The sequence below is a fragment of the Loxodonta africana genome, chromosome 15 (assembly GCF_030014295.1).
Source record: "Loxodonta africana isolate mLoxAfr1 chromosome 15, mLoxAfr1.hap2, whole genome shotgun sequence".
Taxonomy (NCBI): domain Eukaryota; kingdom Metazoa; phylum Chordata; class Mammalia; order Proboscidea; family Elephantidae; genus Loxodonta; species Loxodonta africana.
This window is the reverse complement of record NC_087356.1, coordinates 54996711-55021390: the sequence shown is the minus strand read 5'-3', so window position 1 is coordinate 55021390 and position 24680 is coordinate 54996711. Positions and strand designations below refer to the sequence as shown.

At 40.1% G+C, this 24680-nt stretch overlaps 1 protein-coding gene and 1 long non-coding RNA gene across 2 annotated transcripts in view; one reads left to right on the top strand and one right to left on the bottom strand.

Annotated features, from left to right (window-relative positions):
- Nucleotides 1-126: 126 nt before the first annotated feature.
- On the top strand, nucleotides 127-16092 carry LOC135227802 (uncharacterized). The gene is made up of 3 exons (XR_010317988.1): nucleotides 127-590; nucleotides 3203-3277; nucleotides 14417-16092. It is a non-coding gene; the product is annotated as an uncharacterized LOC135227802 (long non-coding RNA).
- PRDM10 (PR/SET domain 10) overlaps nucleotides 154-24680 on the bottom strand; it is a 123150-nt gene continuing 98623 nt past the window's right edge. The window contains exons 17-22 of the mRNA XM_064268860.1: nucleotides 24029-24172; nucleotides 19927-20097; nucleotides 18495-18635; nucleotides 16530-16722; nucleotides 13414-13517; nucleotides 154-4132 (exon numbers count right to left, since the gene is read on the bottom strand). Of these exons, the coding sequence (XP_064124930.1) occupies nucleotides 3929-4132; nucleotides 13414-13517; nucleotides 16530-16722; nucleotides 18495-18635; nucleotides 19927-20097; nucleotides 24029-24172 (957 nt within the window). The 3' untranslated portion in view covers nucleotides 154-3928. The remainder of the gene's footprint in view (nucleotides 4133-13413; nucleotides 13518-16529; nucleotides 16723-18494; nucleotides 18636-19926; nucleotides 20098-24028; nucleotides 24173-24680) is intronic.

Sequence of the window (24680 nt, the reverse complement as noted above, 5' to 3'; positions counted from 1 at the left end):
CAATAGGTTTTTTTTAAGGGGGAGCCAGAGGCGGGGCTGCGAGGAGGGAGGCGTGGTCAACGCCCAGGCGGAGATGTGAGGGGCGGGGCCTGGAGAACGCCGGGGCGGTGCTGCGTGGCGGGGAGCCTGGAGAAAGCCCAGTCCACGGCTGCGGTGGGTGGGGCCTAAAGGGTGCCAGAGGCGGGGCTGCGAGGGGCGGGGCCTGGGTCCAGCATGCGGCGAATCTGGGTGACGCTATTTCCGTTCGGCTTGTAGGTTCCGCCTGTCTGAGCAGTTTCTTGACGGTAGAGGTGTCTCAGTCGTCTTTGCCTGGAGGATTGAGCTCCAAGTGTGTGATGCAATTTTATTAGAGAACGCTTGCGGAGAGCATGCGTTGCACCGGGACAGTACTAAGCACTTGATAATCACTTTGTACTACAGCTGTCTGAACTATTATTTCACCTCACGGTCGAGGAAACCCGGGTTTCGAGACGTAGATTAATTAAGAACGAACTCAGCCTTGCCTCCTGGGTGTGGGTCTCCACGTTCGCGGTCTAGGAGAGGCCGCATTTCTCCCACCCAACCTCCAGCCCGCGACATCGGGAAAGAAGGTAAACATGTGAAACAAGTACATTTTACGTCAAACTCGATCCTGTTCCCCTTGTATCTAGGTCCCTCTTTTCTTGTTCTCACCAGTCATGCTGATATATTCACTTCTCTCGGTTGGATGGAAAATACGTTAGAGAACATAACTGACCATGCTAATAGGTTTGGACCCATTCCTCCCTTGTTGAAAATCCGTTGTTTACAAATACAACACAATCTCTGCCCCACTGTGGACTCCACCCATGCCCTTGGTTCCTGTGTCACTTGGAGTCACTCCCTTGGGAGATTCTCTAATGGGAAGCCCTGGTGGCATACTGGTTAAGTGCTATGGTTGCTAACCAAAAGGTTGGTAGTTTGAATCCAGCAGGCACTCCTTCGAAACTCAATGGGGCAGTTCTGCTCTGTCCTATAGGGTCACTCGGGGTTGGTTTTTTAAAATATAAATGGCAGGGAAGCAGCATTCCAGAGTGGTCATCATAAATTCCCTTATCTTGGGTCTGTGACCAGATTGGAATGAGCCAGAGTCAAAACACGGTAAATTGGAATACTTTTTTAAAAAATCAAACATCTCAGTAACTGTTAATAGCTTTGCATATACAAACAAGAAACTTGTTTATTAAAAAAATATTTATTAATTTTTATACCTGCTGGGTAGCACAAGACTATTAACACTATAGCTCACTGAATGTACAATAAATGTTCACATTTCAATAACAGAACAGGTCAACACTGTCAACCAGTGGGTCAGCTTCAGCATCTCATGGCGTGCTTTTTAGCCCTAGTTATGAGGTTTTAAAAGGATAATTCCAAATTAGAAAACAATTCAACAAGAAGATCAAAACAATAGGTCTTTCCAGAATAGCACGAATTTTACATGATGAAATATCTATGTGGGCACAAATCAAATAATAAAGATGTCAAATCTATACGTAACCTACTCCCAAATTTTCACCCTGCACTGAATGAATTCTACAGTGCTAAAGTACCTTGAGAGAGGTCACAATATAAACGTTGGCTACATGTATTTTTTTCCAAATTGGGTCTTCAGATGGCTTCCTATCTCCCATCTCTTCAAATTCAAGTCTTTTTGGAAATGTTACCTCAGAATGAATATGGAGAATACCTGATCTTAAGGCAATGTTATTTGGCTTGACGGCAACATGTGTTTTGGTTGATAATACACAAATTAGTTTTAGAGTACTTACTCCACAAAAGGGAAAAAGAAAAAAAAAAAGATATGGGAAAGAGACAACGTTCCTTCCACACTATTGTTCTCTGTGTATTTTAAACTTGAAATAACTGGCATAAAACGAACATTCCATTCACTGATCCTTTTTCATTTTAATCAATAAATTATTCCTGAGGGAGGCAGAGATACCTGGCTGGTTCAAATTAAAAAGGACCCAGTGGGACCAAATTTAAGTTATAAAGACTAAAATTGGACCTTTGGGAAAGTCTGATATTCTTCACCTAGCAATTCTTTCTAGGTGAGAACAGGGAAGCAAATATTAGGGAATTAACCGTCATTATACTGGGGAGACTTTGTGACCAGAGTCTCTACTCTGTGGCTCCATGTCAATATTTTCTGTTGAAAACATCAACATCTTTGTCACCAAAGAAGATCTAGAGTCCACTTTCAGTTTCTACACATATACCAAGTAAGTAACTCTCTCAAGTTCTCTTAGTGCTCAAATTTTCAAGGAGACTAAATGAGGTCTCAAAAATAAAGTGCAAAATATCTATATTAGTAAAGTTATTTCAACAGAATTGTTTATTATTCAGAAAAGTATCTTTACCATAAAGAAGCTAGTATGTTTCTGAATTTACAGAACAGAGTTTACCCAGAAATGTAAATTAAATTAGTCAACTTCATTTGAAGTTAGGTCTTTCCATTCCGTAGTGATAAATTCTGCTGCGCAATAATTATATTTAAAAATGTGTTAGTAACTATGTCACAAAAAGTTGCTAAAATATACCCTGATTTCTGAAATGTCTTATGTATATAATCGGAATGTACAATACAAAGAAGGAAAATATCATTTTCCCTTATTGAATTCACGGCAAGCAAGGAACATGTATAAGAAAAACTGTTCTTGAGTCAGATTTTTTTTCCTCTTCCATCTAATAGTGTAACATTCATAACGACGAGATTTTTTCCAGATCCCTTAATGTATTATAAATGGTCCCCGCATATTTTAATTTTTCCCGTAAGCGTGAAGTTGGTCATCCAACAAGAAGGTCCAGGTAAGTTGAAAGTGTAAGATGTAAGAAGGTCACCTTTTCATCCAACCTTAAGGAATGTTTGTTTTAAGATAGTATTAAAAGTACTAAAATACATTGAATGCTATGAGCCAAGGTTGAATGTTCAACTGGTAAAGGCAAGGAATTCATCCTTCACCAATGAATGGAAAATGGATCCTGCAACGCAGTGACACGGGTCACTGCTTTTTTTTTTTTTTTTTTTGACTTAAAAAGATACATATATATATATATATATATACCTGATTGTTGTAATACTTTTTCCTATAGCAATATCTCCTTTTTAATGCAACCACAATCAGAGAATGGGAGGCAAAGCTTTAATGCTGCTGACCTCAGGCAACCTCTTCTCTTACAGGAAATCCACCTTGTGGAGTACTAACTACCAGAACATAGGTCCTGACCTAATCAGCTGGGAGGGCCAGAATCTATGGTAAGTACTCCCCACAGCCTAACACTAGTTTTCAAAAAAACAGAACATTTAAAAAAAAAAACTCAACAATAAGAAAAACTTAAATGACAGTTTTTCCTTCAGAACATCACCACTAAACCTTTGTTGCATCATTTTTATTTTCATATTCAATAGGCTCCCTTTGTTCAATTACTGGAAACTCAAAATCACAAAGAAAGCAGTTTTGATCTAATACAAGCCCATAAAATGCTACTTCTCTTTTGGTGCCATGGCTTAGAAGCGTGAAGTCCAGTAACCATTTAATTGGCAGATCTTTTCTCCACCTTTTGTACGAACACAACACGCCACTTAAGAGTTCCATAAAGGAAAAGTAAGGCTTATCAGTGTGTTAAAAAAACCCAATGTAAGAGCAGGGCAAAGTTTCTCCATCTTGAAATCTACTTTCTGTTGAAAGATCTCTATTCCGTGGCAGAAACTGCCTAGGGTTTGAGGACTCAATTTGGTAAAGATGACCTTGGTAAAATAAACCCCATTGTCTATATGAATGTCCAAATTATAGTTTCCAACTCCTGGGTGAATGATAAATTTTTAAAAACAGGGTTCTAAGCATCAGAATCTTTCAGATGTGATGAATGAGAAAAGATAAGATTGATTCTGTCTCTCGGAGGATAGCTACGGTTTAGTGATGTGGACTTCACTGTTTCCATTCCCATTGGTGGTAGTTGTGATGATGTACTGCGTAGTCTGTTGTTGGCTGGTTGTCTGGGGGTCCAAGGTCTCATTGTGAACAGATGATTGAACCTGGACTCCACTGGAAAGGGCAGAAGTTTGCTTTTCCTCCAGTTCAGGTTGACTTTCTGATAACACATAATGACCCTAGAGCAGAAAGAAGAGGATCTTTAAAAATCTGAGGCCTAAAAAGGGGGGGGTGGGGAGGTTGCTGGTAGAAGGAAGGAATATGCAAAGAAATGTTACCAGGGGACACCAAAATAGGTCCCCATGAGAGATGACTTTACCTAAGTCCTTCAGAAAGGACTGGTCAGTTACAGTCATTGACTACATAGGTAATTTAAAGGAGCACTTTAGTTTTTCTGGCAAATGATAAAGTCAAGAACATCGGGTGTAGAAATTAATCAAAATGGCAACCTACATGGCAAAGAAAACGTGTGTTACTGCGCTGCTCCTAAGAGTTTAGAAATTCGGGTAATAAGATTGTTATTGGTCAATTAAATTTTAGGATTAATACAAAATAGATCAAAAACGAGATCTTTAAAATCACTTTAAAGAGGCAGAATGGCCCCTAAGACAGGGAGTTGAGATCAGTGATGGGTCCTAGACTTCAGAATTTCAAAGACCAGCAAAATTTTTTAAAAAATAATAAAAGGTCTCAACATTTTATTTTGTCAAGTAAGATCATTTAAAAAATGCTACCCTCGGAGGCGGAGCCAAGATAGCGGACTAGGCAGACGTTACCTCGGATCCCTCTTACAACAAAGACACGGAAAAACAAGTGAATCGATCACATACATAACAATCTACAAACCCTGAACAACAAACACGGATTTAGAGACGGAGAACGAACTAATACAGGGAAGCAGCGATAGTTTCCAGAGCCTGGAGCCAGCGTACCAGTCAGGTACGGCACAAGCACAGAGACCTGCTCCACCCCCCTGAACTAACCCCGGGAGGGGGACCAGCCGGTTCCACGGGCGGCGTGGGACGCAGCCGGTAGGAGAAGTCCCCGGGAGGCAGTGACTGATCTTGGAGCAGAAAGAGCAGCATCCGAGCCGGGTAACCGTCCGGCAGGGATTTGGACTGCTCGCAGGTGGCTTCATTAACATCTGAATAGCCTGAGCCAGAGGGAGAACTCTGATAGGGATCTGACTGCAGTTTTTTTTTAGCGGATTTTCTGGAAAAACTAGTTTCCCAGTGATGGCTCGGAGACAACAATCCATATCAAACCACTTAAAGAAGCAGACCATGACAGCTTCTCCAACCCCCCAAACAAAAGAATCAAAATCTTTCCCAAATGAAGATACAATTTTGGAATTATCAGATACAGAATATAAAAAACTAATTTACAGAATGCTTAATGATATCACAAATGAAATTAGGATATCTGCAGAAAAAGCCAAGGAACACACTGATAAAACTGTTGAAGAACTCAAAAAGATTATTCAAGAACATACTGGAAAAATTAATAAGTTGCAAGAATCCATAGAGAGACAACATGTAGAAATCCAAAAGATTAACAATAAAATAACAGAATTAGACAACACACTAGGAAGTCAGAGGAGCAGACTCGAGCAATTAGAATGCAGACTGGGACATCTGGAGGACCAGGGAATCAACACCAACATAGCTGAAAAAAAATCAGATAAAAGAATTAAAAAAAATGAAGAAACCCTAAGAATTATGTGGGACTCTATCAAGAAGGATAACCTGCGGGTGATTGGAGTCCCAGAACAGGGAGGGGGGACAGAAAACACAGAGAAAATAGTTGAAGAACTTCTGACAGAAAACTTCCCTGACATCATGAAGGACGAAAGGATATCTATCCAAGATGCTCATCGAACCCCATTTAAGATTGATACAAAAAGAAAAACACCAAGACATATTATCATCAAACTCACCAAAACCAAAGATAAACAGAAAATTTTAAAAGCAGCCAGGGAGAAAAGAAAGGTTTCCTTCAAGGGAGAATCAATAAGAATATGTTCTGACTACTCAGCAGAAACCATGCAGGCAAGAAGGGAATGGGACGACATATACAGAACACTGAAGGAGAAAAACTGCCAACCAAGGATCATATATCCAGCAAAACTCTCTCTGAAATATGAAGGCGAAATTAAGATATTTACAGACAAACACAAGTTTAGAGAATTTGCAAAAACCAAACCAAAGCTACAAGAAATACTAAAGGATATTGTTTGGTCACAGAACCAATAATATCAGATATCAGCACAACCCAAGGTCACAAAACAGAACGTCCTGATATCAACTCAAATAGGGAAATCACAAAAACAAACAAATTAAGATTAATTAAAAAAAAAAAATACACATAACAGGGAATTATGGAAGTCAATAGGTAAAAGATCACAATAATCAAAAAGAGGGACTAAATACAGGAGGCATTGAACTGCCATATGGAGAGTGATACAAGGCGATATAGAACAATACAAGTTAGGTTTTTACTTAGAAAAATAGGGGTATATAATGAGGTAACCACAAAAAGGCATAACAACTCTATAACTCAAGACAAAAACCAAGAAAAACGTAACGACTCAACTAACATGAAGTCAAACACTATGAAAATGAGGATCTCACAATTTACTAAGAAAAACGCCTCAGCACAAAAAAGTGTGTGGAAAAATGAAATTGTCAACAACACACATAAAAAGGCATCAAAATGACAGCACTAAAAACTTATTTATCTATAATTACCCTGAATGTAAATGGACTAAATGCACCAATAAAGAGACAGAGAGTCACAGACTGGATAAAGAAACACGATCCATCTATATGCTGCCTACAAGAGACACACCTTAGACTTAGAGACACAAACAAACTAAAACTCAAAGGATGGGAAAAAGTATATCAAGCAAACAATAAGCAAAAAAGAAGAGGAGTAGCAATATTAATTTCTGACAAAATAGACTTTAGACTTAAATCCACCACAAAGGATAAAGAAGGACACTATATAATGATAAAAGGGACAATTGATCAGGAAGACATAACCATATTAAATATTTACGCACCCAATGACAGGGCTGCAAGATACATAAATCAAATTTTAACAGAACTGAAAAGCGAGATAGATACCTCCACAATTATAGTAGGAGACTTCAACACACCACTTTCGGAGAAGGACAGGACATCCAGTAAAAAGCTAAACAGAGACACGGAAGATCTAATTACAACAATCAACCAACTTGACCTCATTGACTTATACAGAACTCTCCACCCAACTGCTGCAAAGTATACTTTTTTTTCTAGTGCACATGGAACATTCTCTAGAATAGACCACATATTAGGTCATAAAACAAACCTTTGCAGAGTCCAAAACATCGAAATATTACAAAGCATCTTCTCAGACCACAAGGCAATAAAACTAGAGATCAATAACAGAAAAACGAGGGAAAAGAAATCAAATACTTGGAAAATGAACAATACCCTCCTGAAAAAAGACTGGGTTATAGAAGACATCAAGGAGGGAATAAGGAAATTCATAGAAAGCAACGAGAATGAAAATACTTCCTATCAAAACCTCTGGGACACAGCAAAAGCAGTGCTCAGAGGCCAATTTATATCAATAAATGCACACATACAAAAAGAAGAAAGAGCCAAAATCAGAGAACTGTCCCTACAACTTGAACAAATAGAAAGTGAGCAACAAAAGAATCCATCAGGCTCCAGAAGAAAACAAATAATAAAAATTAGAGCTGAACTAAATGAATTAGAGAACAGAAAAACAATCGAAAGAATTAACAAAGCCAAAAGCTGGTTCTTTGAAAAAATTAACAAAATTGATAAACCATTGGCTAGACTGACTAAAGAAATACAGGAAAGGAAACAAATAACCCGAATAAGAAATGAGAAGGACCACATCACAACAGAACCAAATGAAATTAAAAGAATCATTTCAGATTATTATGAAAAATTGTACTCTAACAAATTTGAAAACCTAGAAGAAATGGATGAATTCCTGGAAAAACACTACCTACCTAAACTAACACATTCAGAAGTAGAACAACTAAATAGACCCATAACAAAAAAAGAGATTGAAACGGTAATCAAAAAACTCCCAACAAAAAAAAGTCCTGGCCCGGACGGCTTCACTGCAGAGTTCTACCAAATTTTCAGAGAAGAGTTAACACCACTACTACTAAAGGTATTCCAAAGCATAGAAAATGACGGAATACTACCCAACTCATTCTATGAAGCCACCATCTCCCTGATACCAAAACCAGGTAAAGACATTACAAAAAAAGAAAATTATAGACCTATATCCCTCATGAACATAGATGCAAAAATCCTCAACAAAATTCTAGCCAATAGAATCCAACGACACATCAAAAAAATAATTCACCCTGATCAAGTGGGATTTATACCAGGTATGCAAGGCTGGTTTAATATCAGAAAAACCATTAATGTAATCCATCACATAAATAAAACAAAAGACAAAAACCACATGATCTTATCAATTGATGCAGAAAAGGCATTTGACAAAGTCCAACACCCATTCATGATAAAAACTCTTACCAAAATAGGAATTGAAGGAAAATTCCTCAACATAATAAAGGGCATCTATGCAAAGCCAACAGCCAATATCACTCTAAATGGAGAGAACCTGAAAGCATTTCCCTTGAGAACGGGAACCAGACAAGGATGCCCTTTATCACCACTCTTATTCAACATCGTGTTGGAAGTCTTAGCCAGGGCAATCAGGCTAGACAAAGAAATAAAAGGTATCCGGATTGGCAAGGAAGAAGTAAAGTTATCACTATTTGCAGATGACATGATTATATACACAGAAAACCCTAAGGAATCCTCCAGAAAACTACTGAAACTAATAGAAGAGTTTGGCAGAGTCTCAGGTTATAAAATAAACATACAAAAATCACTTGGATTCCTCTACATCAACAAAAAGAACACCGAAGAGGAAATAACCAAATCAATACCATTCACAGTAGCCCCCAAGAAGATAAGATACTTAGGAATAAATCTTACCAAGGATGTAAAAGACCTATACAAAGAAAACTACAAAGCTCTACTACAAGAAATTCAAAAGGACATACTTAAGTGGAAAAACATACCTTGCTCATGGATAGGAAGACTTAACATAGTAAAAATGTCTATTCTACCAAAAGCCATCTATACATTTAACGCACTTCCGATCCAAATTCCAATGTCATATTTTAAGGGGATAGAGAAACAAATCACCAATTTCATATGGAAGGGAAAGAAGCCCCGGATAAGCAAAGCACTACTGAAAAAGAAGAAGAAAGTGGGAGGCCTCACCTTACCTGACTTCAGAACCTATTATACAGCCACAGTAGTCAAAACAGCCTGGTATTGGTACAACAACAGACACATAGACCAATGGAACAGAATAGAGAACCCAGACATAGATCCATCCACGTATGAGCAGCTGATATTTGACAAAGGACCTGTGTCAATTAACTGGGGAAAAGACAGCCTTTTTAACAAATGGTGCTGGCATAACTGGATATCCATTTGCAAAAAAATGAAACAGGACCCATACCTCACACCATGCACAAAAACTAACTCCAAGTGGATCAAAGACCTAAACATAAAGACTAAAACGATAAAGATCATGGAAGAAAAAATTGGGACAACCCTAGGAGCCCTAATACAAGGTATAAACAGAATACAAAACATTACCAAAAATGATGAAGAGAAACCCGATAACTGGGAGCTCCTAAAAATCAAACACCTATGCTCATCTAAAGACTTCACCAAAAGAGTAAAAAGACCACCTACAGATTGGGAAAGAATTTTCAGCTATGACATCTCCGACCAGCGCCTGATATCTAAAATCTACATGATTATGTCAAAACTCAACCACAAAAAGACAAACAACCCAATCAAGAAGTGGGCAAAGGATATGAACACACATTTCTCTAAAGAAGATATTCAGGCAGCCAACAGATACATGAGAAAATGCTCTCGATCATTAGCCATTAAAGAAATGCAAATTAAAACTACGATGAGATTCCATCTCACACCAGCAAGGCTGGCATTAATCCAAAAAACACAAAATAATAAATGTTGGAGAGGCTGCGGAGAGATTGGAACTCTCATACACTGCTGGTGGGAATGTAAAATGGTACAACCACTTTGGAAATCTATCTGGCGTTATCTTAAACAGTTAGAAATAGAACTACCATACAACCCAGAAATCCCACTCCTGGGAATATACCCTAGAGATACAAGAGCCTTCATACAAACAGATATATGCACACCCATGTTTATTGCAGCTCTGTTTACAATAGCAAAAAGTTGGAAGCAACCAAGGTGTCCATCAACGGATGAATGGTTAAATAAATTGTGGTATATTCACACAATGGAATACTACGCATCGATAAAGAACAGTGACGAGTCTCTGAAACATTTCATAACATGGAGGAACCTGGAAGGCATTATGCTGAGCGAAATGAGTCAGAGGCAAAAGGACAAATATTGTATAAGACCACTATTATAAGATCTTGAGAAATAGTAAACCTGAGAAGAACACATACTTTTGTGGTTACGAGGGGGGGAGGGAGGGAGGGTGGGAGAGGGTTTTTTTTATTGATTAATCAGTAGATAAGAACTGCTTTAGGTGAAGGGAAAGACAACACTCAATACATGGAAGGTCAGCTCAATTGGACTGGACCAAAAGCAAAGAAGTTTCCGGGATAAAATGAATGCTTCAAAGGTCAGCGGAGCAAGCGCGGGGGTCTGGGGAGCATGGTTTGTGGGGACTTCTAAGTCAATTGGCAAAATAATTCTATTATGAAATCATTCTGCATCCCACTTTGAAATGTGGCGTCTGGGGTCTTAAATGCTAACAAGCAGCCATCTAAGATACAGCAATTGGTCTCAACCCACCGGGAGCAAAGAAAAATGAAGAACACCAAGCCCACATGACAACTAAGAGCCCAAGAGACAGAAAGGGCCGCATGATCCAGAGACCTACATCATCCTGAGACCAGAAGAACTAGTTGGTGCCCGGCCACAATTGATGACTGCCCTGACAGGGAGCTCAGCAGAGGACCCCTGAGGGAGCAGGAGATCAGTGGGATGCAGACCCCAAATTCTCATAAGAAGACCAAACTTAATGGTCTGACTGAGACTGGAGGAATCCCGGCGGCCATGCTCCCCAGACCTTCAGTTGACACAGGACAGGAACCATTCCCGAAGACAACTCATCAGAAATGAAAGGGACTGGTCAGCGGGTGGGAGAGAGATGCTGATGAAGAGTGAGCTAATTATATCAGGTGGACACTTGAGATTGTGTTGGCAACTCTTGTCTGGAGGGGGGATGGGAGGATAGAGAGAGAGGGAAGCCGGCAAAATTGTCAAGAAAGGAGAGACTGAAAGGGCTGACTCAAGACGGGGAGAGTAAGTGGGAGTAGGGAGTGAGATGTATGTAAACTTATATGTGACAGACTGATTGGATTTGTAAACGTTCACTTGAAGCTTAATAAAAGTTATTATAAAAAAAAAAAAAAAAAAATGCTACCCTCAAATGAGAGACATTTAACACTCACAAACATGGGAGGAATACAATCTTAGAATAAAGCCCCTTACTTTGAATAGATTTAACTTTCGGGAAGCTCATCCATTGGCCTTGTTTTTCTCATTTTTCCTCTGATCATGAAAACATCTTCATAGACCTGCACTGGCTATTTCAGATGTTAACATTTGTAAAGAAAGACCGTGTCAGTCAGAAGGGGGATCGGTCAGCCAAAGAGGCAGAGTTGAAAAGGAAAGTCACAGAGGAAAACTCAGGCAGTGGCCTTTCCAAGCACTGTGCAAAAAGACCTAAAGCCAAATCCCCATTTGACGTATCTGGAGCTCTATGTTCTGGGTCTACGCTTGCCAAGCAACTTTCTGATTAAGATTTGATTCCCGTGTTGGGTCTTCCTCAGGGATGGGAGTACTTCTCAAGGTAGGGTCCATTGGCCCCCAGGGAGTCCACAGGTGGGCTTCAGAGAACCCATGTACCCCTGAAAATAGACATTACAACCTATGTGTATACACTGGGGTTGGGGGAGAGGAACATCCTTGGCTATAATCAGGTTCTCAAAGGAGTTCCTGGCCCAAAATGAGAAAGAATCAATGGGCCCTACAGGGAGCAAAACAATTCACTGATCATGCCAATGTGACGACTTCATTTTACACTAGTTACTGTTTTCATCGACAACTAATAATGTGCTACTCTGGATTTATACATCTCTCCTGAGTCTAGTTAATGTGAGTTTGTGTGCTGAGAAACAGGTGAACTCTTAGTGTGCTCTTTTAAAAAATCAGGTTTTAAGGTCCCTGGACTACCTTGCTCAGAGTCCCTGGGTGTCGCAAGTGGTAAGGGGTCGACTACTAACCGAAAGGTTGGCAGTTCAAACCTACCCAGAGGCATCTCAGAAGAAAGGCCTGGCAATCTGCTTCTGACAGACCACAGCCTTAAAAACCCTATGGAGTACAGTTCTGCTCTGCAACATGTGAATTTTCCATGAGTCAGAATCACCTTGACAGCAATGGGTTTAGTTTTGGACTACCCTGCTACCCTTTGAGGCCTTCTGGGAGACAGTCGGCCTTCGCCTAGGAACATCTATCTCGATATCTTTATCCGTTTACATAAATTTATATATCCCGTCTTCTAATAACGTAGAGGCAGTGAAAACAATCAGTAAGGATAAAAACAGGGTAGGTAGCAGATACAATCGACACTGACTTGACCAATTTAAATATGACAGGGCAATTTATGACAATGTTTTTCATCTAGGGGTGAAATTGTTTAAAACAGTTTAAAATAGCTCCATAATTGGTTCATTATGTTATCCTCTCCCAATTCAGGACCAATAGTGTTGAGGACGCATATACTTTCCAAGAGGCACATAAAAAAGTGATCGATTATAAATCTGTATGTATGTTGATCTAGGAGTGTCATTATACAGTAAAACCTTTGAAAACCAGAACCTGTATAAGGTGGAAACCTGTCAGAGAAGGAAAACTCAAATATTTCCACTAAAGCAAAAGAGAAAAGTGGTAAGACTACACCTGTCCAAGGCAGAAAACATGTGAGACCCAGAAAAACAAGGCACTCCTGTCAAGTTCCAGCTCTCACAGGCTTCACTGTAGTTATTAATTAGATAGATATTTATTGATAATTTGCTATATCCCAGTCTCTGTGCAAAGCACTGAGGATAAAGAGGTAAAGACCAACTCCCATCTTTCAAGGAATTCATAGTCTACTAGGAGAAGACAGAAGAGTAAACCAATAATTAAACTGTGATAAGGGTTATAACATTAGCATCTCCGGGTGTTACTGGTATACAGAGGAAGTCTTCTAATTCAGATATGGGAGGTGGGGAGGGAAGGGTGGTGCTTTATGGTGGGCAGGAAAATCCCTGCCAAGCAGCACAGCTTACCGGAGTGACCGCCTTCACTTGGCCAGTGGTGACAGGAGCTGTCACACTGCTATCTGTAATCACAAACTGACCGGGGGGAAGGGTCATCATTTGGATCTCAGAAGCTGGAAGACAGAAAATATCCATGGTTCAGTGATCTCAGATTTTAATACAAGCTGTGGAAACAAACACCTAAGTGGTAGCCACGTTCTCCATTGAGACATTCTCCATGGATTTGCTCACTGAGAGATTATGATGATGTGGTTTCTTGATATAGTGAATGCATCTCTGACAAGAACTGAAAGCATGAGAAGAGGCTAGCTCAGAGCTGCTGAGTATCAGAGACGAGCAAGAACCCCCCCTCCAGTGTGGCTTCTGAATATTCAACAATTTTAAAACCTTGAAAAAAATTAGAAAGATTTAGCTCAATATTTTTATCTTTTCTATTCAGACTGGAATAAGTGGCACAAATGAACCCACTGTTATCTAGCAATCACAACTTAATCTTACTTGAATTTTATTTCACCGTTAGTTTTATGAACAAATTAAAAATAAATTTCACCCCAGCACTCAGTTTATGGTCTCTAAAGAAAATTTTCTACTAGAAGGAACCAGGACGTCTTGGAAAAATGGCTGATTCCAGACCTGGGACAGAAGATGTAGACGGTGAGCCTAGAACATCTTGTCATGCCAGAGAGCAAGATGCTATCAAAAACTATGACTGGGGTCATGTCAAAAAAGCCAGGAGCCAACTTGCCCAAAACATCAATAAGAGTAACAACTGCAATGGATAAATACATCAAATACGTTAAAATTCATGAGTACAGAATGACACTAAAACACACACACCCAATTACAATATAGGGCCCTTCTTTGGAGCTCAATTTGAACAAACAATAAAAAAACATTCATGAGACCATCACAGAATATAAAGTTGATGAGACTAAAGAATTACTGTTATTTATTTTTAGGTGTGATAATGGTACTAGCATTGTATTTTTTAAAAATATTCCTTTTGTTTTAGAAAGACATACTGAAATCTGTCCGGATGAAATGACACGATGTCTGGGTGATAATCCAGCTAGAGGGCAGGCAAAGAGCGACTGGAAATACGGAAGGAACAAGGCCAGCCATGAGTTGACAGCTGTTGAAGCTGGATAATGGGCACAGAAGAGTTCCTTATGCTATTCTCTCTACGTTTGTATATTTTGAAATTTTTCCTAATAGAAAATTTCAGAACCAGGTTCTTTCTTTCAAATTAGAATGCAAGCCCATGCTATTATTACCATGGATATCTGCATCAATTCACTTTCTTTCAGAGGAATTAAACTGAGTATAAATGTCAGTCTATTTATCAGAATTCTACTGGTATTTACCCTGGGTAAGAGAGTCTTTCCCTGACTGGAAACTAGACTCCACTCTCATGATGACCACCAATATTTAGGAGAATAGATTGTAAATATAATGAACTGGTAGAGCTTGGGAAACCCTGGTGGTGTAGTGGTTATATGCTACGGCTGCTAACCAAGAGGCCGGCAGTTCAAATCCACCAGGCACTCCTTGGAAACTCTGTGGGGCACTTCTACTCTGTCCTATAGGGTCGCTATGAGTCGGAATCAACTCAATGGCAGTGGGTTTGGTTTTTCTGGTACAGCTTGAGCTTGACTCCATAGCAAGCGTATGTAACATGGCCACGGATCAATCACAACAGAGATGAATACCAAAAGGAGAGATCAGTAGAAGGAGATAGGTCAACACTGACCCTCCTCTCTTCCCAGCCCCTTCCCTCCCAGCTCCTTCTACTCAGGTCTACCTGGGACCTCTCTTCATGTCCCTTGCGCATCTTCACTAATAAAAGTCTCATACCTTCCAGCCTATACTCAAGGCTGTATCCTCATCAAGATTTTTACCTATTCTGCCCTCTGGCAGTTAGCCTGTTACTGCTTCTGTGGCACTGATCTCAGGGTGTGAGAATCAACCATTTATACATCTGTTTCCTCTACTAGATGATAGTGTCTTTAAGCCAAAGGTTGTCTTATTAGAAGATAAGCCCTGGAGTCAGATTACCTGGGTTCAAATCCCCATTTACCAGCTGTGTTCCCTGGACAAGCTATTTTATGTCTAAACTGCCTTATCTGTAAAATGCAAAAATAATCATGCTTATAGGTTATGAATACTAAATGTGATATATATCTATATATATACTAAATGTGATATATGTATAATACTAAATACTATATATGTGTGTGTGTGTATATATATAGTTTAGAGTCACTCCTGGCAACAGAGAAGAGCTTAATGCATAATGTTGTTGTTTGCTGCCATTGAAAGGGCCCCTGGCTTATGACAACCCCATACACAACAGAACAAAATGCTACCTGGCCCTGCACCATCCACATGATCTCTTGTGGATTGGACCACTGTGATCCATAACGTGTTCACTGGCTCATTTTTGGAAGTCGATCGCCAGGCCTTTCTTCCTAGTCCATCTTCATCTGGAAGCTCTGCTGAAACCTGTTCAGCATCATAACAACACGCAAGCCTCCAATGACAGACAGGTGGTAGCTGTACATGAGATGCATTGGCTAAGAATTAAACCCAGGTCTTTTTTCTCCCTCATGGAAGGTGAGAGCTCTACCAATGAACGACCAATGCCTCCACTAATTAATGTTAGCTAATTTTTTTTTTTTTTTTAATATTGCTGGGTTTGGTTTTTTTTTGTTTGTTTTTTTGGTTAATATCATTATTGTGATTGTTGCTAATATTAATATTAATCTCTGTACACCCAAAATCTAGCACAGTGTCTGATATATACAAGCATTCAATAAAAGTTTGTGAAAAAGATGAATCATTACTATCATCCTATCCTACATCCATCTCTTTAAACCATCTGCCTAAACTTCCTCCAGCAATCTACTTAATCCCTAATATCTCTGAAAATGTTATATCAGGGTGGCTCTCTGAGATCAGAACACTGCCTGAATTTTGCTATGAAACTCTTTCAGATACCTCCACTATAGAAAATAACCAATTGATACTTTAATCCAGAAAATCTGTTGTAAAGCTGATGAAATGATGAACAATGGCTGGAGATTCCTCACCCACGATCTAAGCACCATCCCTTTTTCCTTACTTACAATAGCCACGGAAGGAATTCCAAGTGTTGGGCAGGTATGTGTGCTGTACAGACGGACTCTGCTGCTGCTGCTGCTGCTGCTGCTGCTGCTGTTGGAGAGACTGACCTTGGCCTGAGGAACTGCCTTGTATGTGGGAAGGGCTGAGCCCCTGCTGGGACTGCTGGGCAGAAGGACTCAATGGCTGCCCAGCTACCTAGCAAGAAAGAGAAAGCAAGAGTGGGAAATTATGAATTTCTAATATAGTTGAGACTCACAAAAATCTCAAGTAAATAACTAAGACTAATACGAATTACAAGAGCCCTAGTGGCACAACAGTTAAGTGCTCAGCTGCTAACCAAAAGGTTGGTGGTTTGAACTCACTTAGCAGCTCCATGGGAGAAAGACCTGGCAATCTGCTCCCGTAAAGATTACAGCCTAGAAAACCCTATAGATGTCTGGAGGGGAGATGAGAGGGCAGAGGGGTCCAGAAGCTACCCAAATGAACACGAGGAGAGAGAGTGGAGTGAAGGACTGTCCTGTTTTATTAGGGGGAGAGCAATTAGGAGTGTGTAGCAAGGTGTAAAAAAAAAAAAAAAAAATTTTTTTTTTTTTTTTAGCAAGGTGTATGTAAATTTTTGTATGAGAGACTGACCTGATTTGTAAACTTTCACTTAAAGCACAATAAAAATTAAAAAGAACAAAAAAAACCCTTATTGGGCAGTTCTGCTCTGTCACACGGGGTTGCTATGAGTTAAAATCGACAGGACAGCACCTAACAACAGCAACAATATGAATTACAATATTGAAAGCAGCATCAATGCTAAATTATATGTTAAGTTAGAAAAGAATTAATGAAAAGCAATGATAGTCTTGATTAACCAGGAGCAAAATAGTAAAAGGTAACCGAAAGCACAGGGAAGAAAAAAGTCTGCAAGAGCTACAACCTCATCTACCCTGAGACCAGAAGAAATAGATGGTGCCCAGCTACCACCACCGACTGTCCTGACCAGGGTGACAAAACTTGGTCCCAGATAGAACGGGAATAAAATATGGGACGGAACTCAAATTCTTACTTAAAAAAAAAAAATCTAGACAAATTGGAACAGTAGGGACCCCCTGAGACTATTGCCCTGAGACACTCTTTAAACCTAGAACTGAGCCTAACCCAAGATCACCTTTTAGCAAAATAGCAGAGTGGCACACAAAATAAAGGACATTACCCATAAGTTCAGTCCCCAACTTAATTAAAAACCATCAGTATGAGACCAAAAAGTCAGTAATTTCTCAAAAGCAAAGATGAGAAGATAAGGGGGCAGGGAAACTAGAAAGGGAACAAACAGAACACAATTAAAGAGAATACTGACACATCATGATACATGGAGCTAATGTCACTGAACAATTTGTGTGGAAAGTGTCAAATGGGAATCTAACTTGCTGTGTGTGTAAACATTCACCACAAACTCAATAAAGTATTATTTAAAAAAAAGAAAAGCAATCATAACTATGAAATCCTAACTAGCTTTCAAAGGCTTATTTACCAGAGTGTCCAAAAAGCTAATATCAAGAAACTTGTTGGAAAGTATAATTACCATGTTTTTACACAAATAACATGTGTGTTATACATATATATATATTTTTTTTTTTTTGCCAACCACGCCCTCCCCCACGACATGTGCCACATCACATGAAATTAGCCAAGGAAGGCAGGAACAGAAGCTAAAGAGATAAGGACCTTCCCCCAGAGCCAACAGAAAGAGAAAGGCTTCCCCTAGAGCTGGTACACTAAATTCAGACTTCCAACCTCCTAATCTGTGAGAAGATAAACTTTTATTCTTGAAAGACACCCACTTGTGGTATTTTTGTCATAGCCACACTACGAAACTAAGACAAGGCCTCTGTCTGAAGATCATGTCTCTTCGCGCTCATTAACTCCTCATGGCCCCTGCAGCCATGTTAGCTTCTCTGAGGAGTTCATGGAGAATTTACCTGGGATGACGAAGGAGCCGAGGTGGTGGACTCAGTGACCTGGATGTGCTGCACCTGGATGGCATGCTGGGTGTATGTCTGAGGGTCATGCAGCTGGCCGACGTCCACAGTGGACTGCTGAGACTGGTGAGGTGAAGTGGCCTGGAGGGGAAAACAGGCCCAGAAACCAAATCCACACTTAGTTTTCTCTATACAGAGAAAAAGTTTAGTTAAAAACAATACCCCAGCAGAAATATAAGAATAGCTGGAACTTCAGATCCATTGTTTCACTCCCAGAGAGCTTATGCCTAAGCCAAGCTGGCAAACATTAAAATAGTTTTTTAACATGGTATTTATAAAACACAGTAAGCGACTAATACTGCTAAATTCTGGAAGAGAAGGAGATTATGAGAATACAGCTACTAATAATAAGCTGAATGAGAAGATCTCAGGCATGAAAAATCATTTTCCCTTAAATTCCGATTGACTAATGGTCTACCCTTTATCAATTAAAAGAGATCAAAGAATAGAATTTGCTTTTAGCTTGTCACCATTAACCCTAGTAGTGGTCCTACTAATGGTGCCTAACCTTTTATGCATCATAGACATCTTTGAAAATCTAATTATATTTATGGGCCTTTTTCCTGGAACAGTCCACACACACATTGAATTTTACAGGCAACTTCAGGGATTCATAGATTTCTCCGAACTCTAAAGTTAAGAACCCTTCCATAAAAAGACAAGATAGAGTTAGTAAAACAACAGTGGCAACTTCCTTCCTGATCTAGTATTAGTTTTAAATTTTCAGAGACGAAATTAATTCAAAGCACCGAGTTTGCACGTTTGAGCCTTGAGTATAGTTCCTCAGCTTAATTAAACGAAACGAGTTCTGGAAGGCTTCCTTCTTTCAGCTTCCTAGTCAGTAAGAAGGAACCACCAATTATCAGGTCAAAGGAACATAGCTGCACCTCTATACTGACAGGGTACTGACTGGTATTCAAAGATTGAATCAGAATGAATCCTTATAACCTCCCACATTCAGTGCCTAAGTAGGGATTTATCGAGCTGGTTCATCACCACATAGTGGGCAACTTGGAGGCTAAAGGATAAGGATTCAGATGACACCTGGTTGTCTGAGCTCAGAAAGAGGTCCCTCTAGCACTATCCTGCAGTCGCACAGAATAGCTGTATAAATTGGCACCTAAAACCTCTGGAATACTACTGACAGAAGCCTCCCACACTGGTAAGTCCAGAGCCCTCAATATCCCAGGAAATAAGTAAATAAATAAAAAGTTAACCAATGCCTTAGATTCAGAACTTAAATGAAGAAGTACATTACACAGGGCCCAGCTCCTGCTCAGAGGCCTGGGTATTTTGTGGACTCCAGCTGACATACCAGCTTGTGGCAATATGTCATTGATACAGGTAAAGAGAAATAGATATCATACAGTACCGGGGCCACCTGCACCACTTGAAGCTGTATGTGCTGAGGCTGTTGAAGACCAGAGGTGGACTGTGACACAGGGATATACTGAATTCTCTGGTAATCCCCTTGTGGGGTCCGGTAGTCTGTTGTTAAGGTCTGGGACAGTTCAGTCATTGCTTGGGTGAGCAGGTCGGTTGTCTGGAAAAATCACACAAAACATGCTGGTTGGTAGCTCTTTGTAGCTATTTCAATGCTCTTGAATCCTACTAAAATTTAATTAGCTTGTCTCACTGGTGTATCATCAAACTAAAAATCAGACCCAAACCAAGAGAGAGAAAAAAAAAAAACTGAGGTTGGGAAAATTTTGGAAGGAAAAAAATAAATATAATCGTATATATATCTATCTAGATAGATAGATATAGATATACCCCACGTGTCTCTCAGTTTGTGGGGGCTTGCATGTTGCTGTGATGCTGGAAGCTATGCCACCAGTACTCAAGTAACAGCAGGGTCTCCCACAGTGCACAGGTTTCAGCTGAGCTTCCAGGCTAAGAAAGACTAGGAAGAAGGACCCGGCAGTCTACTTCTGAAAAGAATTAGCCAGTGAAAACCTTACAAATTGCAGCAGAACACTGATATGGTGCCAGAAGATGAGCCCCTCAGGTTGGAAGGCACTCAAAAGATGACTTGGGAAGAGCTGCCTCCTCAAAGTAGAGTCAACCTTAATGATGTGGATGGAGTCAAGCTTTCAGAACCTTCATTTGCTGATGTGGCACAACTCAAAATGAGAAGAAACAGCCGCAAACATCCGTTAACAATTACAACGTGGAATGTACAAAGTATGAATCTAGGAAAATTGGAATTGTCAAAAATGAAATGGAACACATAAACATCAATATCTTAGTCATAACTGAGCTGAAATGTACTGGTATTGACCATTTTGAATCAGATAATCATATGGTCTACTATGCCAGGAATGACAACTTGGAAAGGAAAGGCATTGCGTTCATCGTTAAAAAGAACAGTTCAAGATCTATCCTGAAGTACAATGCTGTCAGTGATAGGATGATATTCATACATCTACAAGAAAGACCAGTTAATACGACTATTATTCAAATTTATGCACCAACCACTAAGGCCAAAGATGAAGAAATTGAGTACTTTTACCAACTTCTGCAGTCTGAAATTGATCAATCATGCAATCAAGATGCATTGATAATTATTGGTGATTGGAATGCAAAAGTTGGAAACGAAGAAGAAGGATTGGTAGTTGGAAAATATAGCCTTGGTGATAGAAAGGATACCAGAGATCACATGATAGAATTTTGGAAGACCAACAACTTCTTCGTTGCAAATACTTTTTTTCTCCAACATAAATGGCAACTATACACGTGGACCTTGCCAGATGGAAAATACAGGAATCAAATCGACTACATCTGTGGAAACAGACAATGGAAAAGCTCAATATCATCAGTCAGAATAAGACCAGGGGTCGACTATGAATCATACAATACAATTACTCTGAAGAAAATTAGAACAAGTCCATGAGAGCCAAAGTATGACCTTAAGTATATCTCACCTGAATTTAGAGACCATCTCAAGAATAGATTTGACATGTTGAGCACTAATGACCAAAGACCAGACAAGTTGTGGAATGATATGAGGGACAGCATACATAAGAAAGTAAGAAGTGATTAAAAAGACAGACGAGAAAGAAAAGACCAAAATGGATGTCAGATGAGACTCTGAAATGTGCTCTTGAATGTCAAGTAGCTAAAGCAAAAGGAAGAAATGAAGTAAAAGAGCTGAAAAGAAGATTTCAAAGGGCAGCTTGTGAAGACAAAGCAAAGTATTATAATGACATATGCAAAGAGCTGGAGACAGAAAACCAAAAGGGGAGAACACGCTCAGCATCTGTCAGACTGAAAGAACTGAAGAAAAAATTCAAGCTTCAAGTTGCAATACTGAAGGATTCTGCAGGGAAAATATTAAACAATGCAGGAAGCATCTGAAGAAGATGGAAAGAATATACAGAGTCACTATAACAAAAAGAATTGGTCTACATTCGACCATCTCAGGAGGTAACATATAATCAGGAATCAACGGTACTGAAGGAAGAAGTCCAAGCTACACTGACAGCACTGGCAAAAAACAAGGCTCCAGGAATTGACAGAATACCACTTGAGATGTTTCAACAAACGGATGCAGCGTTTGAAGTGCTCACTCATCTACGCCAAGAAATTTAGAAGACAGCTACCTGGCCAACTGACTGGAAGAGATTCATATTTATGCCTATTTCCAAGAAAGGCGATGCAACCAAATGCAGAAATTATCGAACAATATCATTAATATCACACACAAGTATAATTTTGCCAAAGATAATTCAAAAGCAGCTGGAGCAGTATATTGGCAGGGAACTGCCAGAAATTCAAGCTGGATTCAGGAGAGGATGTGGATCAACGGATATCATTGCTGATGTCAGATGGATCCTAGCTGAAAGCAGAGAATACCAGAAGGATGTTTACCTGTGCTTTATTGACTATGCAAAGGCATTTGACTGTGTGGATCATAACAAATTATGGATAACATTGTGAAGAATGGGAATTCCAGAACACTTAATTGTGCTCATGAGGAGCCTGTACATAGATCGAGAAACAGTCACTCGAAGAGAACAAGGGGGTACTGTGTGGTTTAAAGACAGGAAAGGTGTGTGTCAGGGTTGTATCCTATCACCATACGTATTCAGTCTGTATGCTGGGCAAATAACCCGAGAAACTGGACTATGTGAAGGGAGAATGGGGCATCAGGACTGGAGGAAGACCCATTAACACCAGGAGATGAGCAGATGACACAACCTTTGCTTGCTGAAAGTGAAAAGGACTTGAAGCACTTACTGATGAAGATCAAAGACCACAGCCTTCAATATGGATTACACCTGAACATAAAGAAAACAAAAATCCTCACAACCAGACCAATGAGCAACATCACGATAAATGGAGAAAAGATTGAAGCTGTCAAGGATTTCATTCTACTTGGATCCACAATCAACACCCATGGAAGCAGCAGTCGAAAAATCATAAGACGAACTGCATTGGGCAGATCTGCTGCAAGGGCCCTTTTTAAAGTATTGAAGAGCAAAGATGTCACCTTAAGGACTAAGGTGCGCCTGACCCAAACCATGGTGTTTTCAATCACCTTATATGCATGTGAAAGCTGGACAACGAATAAGGAAGACTGAAGAATTGATGCCTTTGAATTGTGGTATTGGCATAGAATATTGAATATACCCTGGACCAAAGAATGAACAAAAATCTGGCTTGGAGGAAGTACAATGAGAATGCTTCTTAGAAGCAAGGATGGCGAGACTGGGTCTTACATACTTTGGACATGTTATCAGGAGGGATCAGTCCCAGGAGAAAGATGTCATTCTTGGTAAAGTACAGGGTCAACGTAAGAGAGGAAGATCCTCAACAAGATGGATTGACACAGCGGCTGCAACAATGGGCTCAAGCATAATAACGATTGTGAGGATGGTGCAGGACCAGGCAGTGTTTCGTTCTGTTGTACACAGGGTTGCTATGAGTTGGAACCAACAGGACAGCACCTAACAATAACAACAAATATATATATATAAATATATAATATCATTGCCATCAAGTCAATTCCAACTCATAGCAAACCCATGTGATGGAGTAGAACTGCGCCATAGGGTTTTCTTGGCCGTAATCTTAATGGAAGCAGATCGCCAGGCCTGTCTTCCGCAGCACCACTGGGTGGGTTCAAACCACCAGCTTTAGGTTAGTAGATGAGCATGACCTGTTTGCATGTGTGGTGCATATATATCTGAGACTGTCTCAGGCCCAGTGGAGTTACCCTCAAGGCTCTAACAATCTTGCAGTGAACAAGCAGCACTGAAATTTTCTCGCTGCTCTTTTCAAAGAGCACTTTGGGTAGCATCACTTAGGAGACCCCATCATAAGCATAATGCCTTTTGCAGACACCTGAAGAAAAAGGGGCCACACTTGCAGCGTGAGGAAGGTGATAACAGGGTAGACATGGCCATGGCATTTAAGGGCAGGCTGGGCACTGGAGGAGACAGGAGGCACCCACTTGTCCATCACACACTCACCACCACCGTCTCCCCAGTGGCACTATCTGTGGTCAGGACAGCCGGGGTAGCACTGATCACAGCTGTGGTCAAGGGCGCGTGTATAGTGTTGGGGAGCTGGGCGTACTCTGGGTGCTTCTTTCGAATGTGCTGTACCATCTTGGTCTGAAAAAAATTCAGGCAAAAACCAAGAAAAGAATTAGTTATTTTCAATCTTTTCATATGCAAACCCTCCAATGATTCCTAAAATCTTTGATGTTAGGCATTAAAAAACAAAAACTAGAGCAAAGCTGACTCTGTCTGACCCTCCTAAAGTGATTCAACGGTATAAAAGGGAAACAAGGGGGCTGAAAAGAAACAGAAAGTGCACATGACCCCACACCAATGGGGATGGTAAGGAAACTCCCAGCAGCCCCACTCCCACCAATACTCGTGGCAATCAATCACAACCCTCTAGCGAAAATGACCCATTGCTGTCGAGTCGATTCTGACTTATAATGACCCTATAGGACAGAGTAGAACTGCCCCATAGGGTTCCCAAAGCGGTAAATCTTCACAGAAGCAGAATCACCACATCTTTCTCCCAGGGGGCAGCTGGTGGGTTCAAACCCCAGACCTTTCAGTTAGCAGTCCAGCGCTTCTCCATGGCACCACAAGGGCTCCTCTCTTTTTA